The sequence below is a fragment of the Oryzias melastigma genome, linkage group LG9 (genome assembly GCF_002922805.2).
Source record: "Oryzias melastigma strain HK-1 linkage group LG9, ASM292280v2, whole genome shotgun sequence".
Taxonomy (NCBI): domain Eukaryota; kingdom Metazoa; phylum Chordata; class Actinopteri; order Beloniformes; family Adrianichthyidae; genus Oryzias; species Oryzias melastigma.
In genome coordinates this window covers 8,690,739-8,695,420 of record NC_050520.1, presented here as the reverse complement: position 1 = coordinate 8,695,420, position 4,682 = coordinate 8,690,739, and the positions used below count along the sequence as shown (strand labels likewise).

At 40.5% G+C, this 4,682-nt stretch overlaps 1 protein-coding gene across 1 annotated transcript; it reads left to right on the top strand.

The window, feature by feature from the left end:
• Positions 1 to 268: 268 nt before the first annotated feature.
• Positions 269 to 4,003, top strand: LOC112148325 (ATP synthase subunit alpha, mitochondrial). Its single transcript, XM_024275360.2, has 11 exons — positions 269 to 426; positions 876 to 951; positions 1,215 to 1,384; positions 1,462 to 1,635; positions 1,867 to 2,033; positions 2,108 to 2,408; positions 2,496 to 2,720; positions 2,812 to 2,919; positions 3,100 to 3,244; positions 3,330 to 3,480; positions 3,573 to 4,003. The coding sequence occupies exons 1-11, from the start codon at positions 367 to 369 to the stop codon at positions 3,649 to 3,651; spliced, it is 1,656 nt and encodes a 551-aa protein (XP_024131128.1). The 5' UTR covers positions 269 to 366; the 3' UTR covers positions 3,652 to 4,003.
• The last annotated feature ends 679 nt before the right edge of the window (positions 4,004 to 4,682 follow it).

The following is a 4,682-nucleotide window of genomic DNA, read 5'->3' as shown; positions in this document are numbered from 1 at the left end:
TCATTAAATGTATCATTGTTTTTTTTTAATTCTAATGGTAACATTTTTTTATTCCAGTGTTTCCTTACAGCATTTAAAAAAAAACTGGACTTAATTTATTATTATTATTATTATTATTATTGGCAGATGTGTGAAATATTTAAAGAGATTTTTTTTTTTTAATACGATTTTATTTTATTGTAGGATTTGCTTCTTTCTCATAAAGTTTGACACAGAGATCAATCAGGATAATGTCCGAGACTGCAGGGGGCGCTGTTTCCCACAAACTGGAAATAAATAGAAGAAGAGTTCATTCAGCCATTACCTTCAGTCACAGGCAGGTCGGAGCCGTTCAGTGGAGGACAGGTCATTAACAATCAGGGGAAAATGTTGTCCGTGAGAGTTGCAGCCGCATTGGCCAGGACCCTGCCCAGGAGGGCTGGATTTGTAAGTATTTCAAGTAAAGAATTTATAACAAAAAAGGGAAATGCAGCCAGCGATTTAAATATTTATTCAAGAGTTTTGGCGTGAAGGGTAATGGCAAACTCACAGGCCGCGCGTGTTAGCATCGAATAAATACAGTTTTACGCATGAAATACTGAAATTAACTGTTCATTTGAACGTACCGTCTCGAAATATTTGCATCAAATGTATCTACTGTAATTGCCCTTGTGAAGCCGGTTAATACCCCGCAGCTGACGAAGTTAGCTAGTAAGCTAATGCTAGCCGTGAGCTAGCGGCTTTTGAGGCACGCTTGAAGGTCAGGAAGCTCGACAGTGCATGTCTGTTTTCTCTGTTGCGCAGATTTACGGCTCAACTTTATGTGTGTGTTGATTTAACAATAAAACGGCAGCTTTTTAACATTTAAATCTGTTTGATCGTGTCTCTAAATTTAGGTGTCAAAGACGATCCCGGCCGCCTGCGTTGGGGTCAACCACCTCCACACACACAGACCATGGCTGCAGAAGACAGGTACGACTGAGACTTTGTCCTTCACAATCCTGGTTATTCTGACTAAATTAATTATGAATGCCATTTTTTAAGCTAAGCTGGGATGCACCTTTTTAAAAAAGTAAAAGTTCAGCAACATCCAAATCCTATGAAAGTTTCACTAAATAATGTCATCATTAACATGATCTTTAAAGTTGTACAAATTCAGTCTACTATGTTGCAAGGCTAAAATGTTAATCTTCAACAAATTGTGCGATAACGACGCAAACGTGTTTCTTCTACAGGCACAGCTGAGGTGTCATCAATCTTGGAGGAGAAGATCCTGGGCGCAGACACCTCCGCTGACCTTGAGGAGACTGGACGTGTGCTCTCCATCGGAGATGGTATTGCCAGAGTGTACGGGCTGAGAAATGTCCAGGCTGAAGAGATGGTTGAATTCTCTTCTGGGCTGAAAGTATGTCCAAAACTAAAAAAAAATCCAGTTTTTATTAAATATGAGAGGGTTTTAACTTCTGTGTGTGTGTTCTCCAGGGCATGTCTCTGAACTTGGAGCCTGACAATGTTGGTGTGGTGGTGTTCGGTAACGACAAGCTGATTAAGGAGGGTGATATTGTGAAGAGAACAGGGGCCATTGTGGATGTTCCTGTGGGTGAGGAGCTGCTGGGACGTGTGGTGGACGCTCTGGGAAATGCCATTGATGGAAAGGTGAGTTGATGTTTCGTGGATGACATTATTTTTACATTTTTAACAGAAAATCTAATCAGGTTCACACTGAATGTGATTACATTGCATTTGGGCTCTTTCAGTGCTGGCATTTTTATGTTTAGGTTATTTGATTGCTGTTAAGTTTATTTTTCATTAATAATCTCTACGTATGTCAAATGAGATGGCAAATGCTTTGATTTCTTTGTGATGTTTACTTCATACATTCCGCAGGGTCCCTTGGGCTCCAAAGTTCGCAGGCGTGTGGGTTTGAAGGCTCCTGGTATCATCCCCCGTATCTCTGTAAGGGAGCCTATGCAGACTGGAATCAAGGCTGTGGACAGTCTGGTACCCATCGGTCGAGGCCAGCGTGAGCTGATCATTGGAGACAGGCAGACCGGGTAATTGTTAAAGAAAATCTCTGTTCACTTTGAGACAATCTGGGTTGCATTTTAAATATTCAATTTCTGTGCAGCAAAACCGCCATTGCCATCGATACCATCATCAACCAGAAGCGCTTCAACGATGGAACCGATGAGAAGAAGAAGCTGTACTGTATCTACGTGGCCATTGGACAGAAGAGGTCCACTGTGGCTCAGCTGGTGAAGAGGCTGACTGATGCCGATGCCATGAAGTACACCATCGTGGTCTCTGCCACTGCCTCCGATGCTGCTCCTCTGCAGTACCTGGCTCCCTATTCCGGCTGCTCCATGGGAGAGTACTTCAGGGACAACGGCAAGCACGCTCTGATCATCTATGACGATCTTTCCAAACAGGTGAGGCTTTTACCTTTAAAGCTTCACTTGTCACAAAGCCTGTACATAAATTAGTTTGTGAATATCTGATTTATTGTCTCTTCCCAGGCTGTTGCCTACCGTCAGATGTCTCTGCTGCTGCGTCGTCCTCCTGGTCGTGAGGCTTACCCTGGTGATGTGTTCTACCTGCACTCTCGTCTGCTGGAGAGAGCCGCCAAGATGAACGACAACTTTGGAGGCGGTTCTCTCACTGCTCTGCCTGTTATTGAAACTCAGGCTGGTGATGTGTCTGCCTACATCCCCACCAACGTCATCTCCATCACAGACGGCCAGGTCTGTCTCATTGTTAGGGTTTTAATCGTGATCCTTCATCGACAATATTTTTATCAGACTTTCATTGGCTATCTCATCCTGTCTGCTTCAGATCTTCTTGGAGACTGAGCTGTTCTACAAGGGTATTCGCCCAGCTATCAATGTGGGTCTGTCTGTGTCCAGAGTGGGTTCTGCTGCCCAGACCAGAGCCATGAAGCAGGTACTGAAGCTGAATTTTAGTCTGTTTTGTCATGCTCAGGGCTCTTTACTAGTTTTTTTTTTTAAACAAAATATGTTACACCCAAGATTCTCAAGTCTTTGCAAATCTTTAATTGTATTTTTGATGTTAGGCAGCATAGTATTTCTCAATTTTTTGTTTTTTTATGTTTCTACCTTATAGGTGGCCGGTACCATGAAACTGGAGCTGGCTCAGTACCGTGAGGTGGCAGCTTTCGCTCAGTTTGGTTCCGACTTGGACGCTGCCACCCAGCAGCTCCTGAACAGGGGTGTTCGTCTCACTGAACTGCTGAAGCAGGGACAGTACTGTGAGTATCAGTGACTTGAATCTTCAGTTTTTAAGAAGAATAAAAGTACAAAGCTGATGTTTTACTTTCCCACGGCCTCCTCCAGCTCCCATGGCCATTGAGGAGCAGGTAGCAGTAATCTATGCTGGTGTCAGAGGTCACCTGGACAAGATGGAGCCAAGCAAGATCACCAAGTTTGAGAAGGCTTTCCTGCAGCACATTCTCAGTCAGCACCAGGACCTGCTCTCTGCAATCAAGTAAGGAGAAAATGATCAAACCAAAAACTTAAAAAAAACAATTTCATTACATAATTTAATTTGGATTTTTTTTTTCTGTTTTTCTCTTTCAGGGCTGACGGCAAGATTTCAGAGCAATCAGATGCTAAATTGAAGCAGATTGTACTTAACTTCCTGTCCAGTTTTGAGTAATAGATTGCACTTCCCTTGATCTTCAGTGAGCTACATGTCTGTGTCCCTGTTGTGCTTATGTGAACACACTGAAGGCCGAAACCTCCATGTACAGATTTCTCCAAATAAAATTTTACAACCCCCGCTCTGCTGTAAAGCTCATTTAAACAGATTATTTAAAAAAAAAAAACACATTTTTTAATTTGAGGTCTCCGGTGAACCACCATCAAATCAGTTTTCTTCAGTTCCATCAAGTTTAGTATATACAACTTCTGGATTGAATGAGGGCTTGAAACATGTTCTAAACAGTCTCTAAATGGTTGTTTTCAGATGGAAAGAATGTCTGATCCTATAATAAACTCTGACTCTGGGATTCATTTTGTCCTGTCTTATGTTTGCAGGCAAAACATTTTACCTTGAACAATTTTTGCAATACAAATGTATACGATCCCTTTATAAATTGTTTTAAGAGAATGAGAGCTTTAACAGAAACTAAAACACTACTTTCTCTTAGCATCTAACGTGATACTGAATACTCTAGAAATTTGTCAGAATACATGTTTTCTCATCAAATCCTTCAATCCCTGATACAATGTAGACTTATTACCAGTATCAATTGAATTAATCTTTATATCTATGTCACTTTACAACACTATCAGGGTGCTAAAGTGCTTAATAGGGGATTAAAGATTTTAAAATGGCAAATATAAAAGAAACAATAATTCAATAAAAATAAATAACTAAATTGAAGCCTTTTTAGAGTTGTATCTCTTTAAAACTGGAGCTAGAACTCTGTTCACAAGAGGTGTAAGAAAATATTGATTATTTTGAAATATCGCGATACTTCATTTGGCAATACTTGTATCAATTTAAAATTCTGCCATGGCTATATTTATTTAAAAGCAAACGCATAGTTCAGTCTTTTTTTTTTTTTTTAACTTAAATTACCAAAAGAAAAAGCACCCTAAATTTGTTTGGTTTGTGTATGAGACAGTTGCAGTGCGTAATGTTCCGATAATTAAATTACATGTATTTTACAATTCTACTTTTGC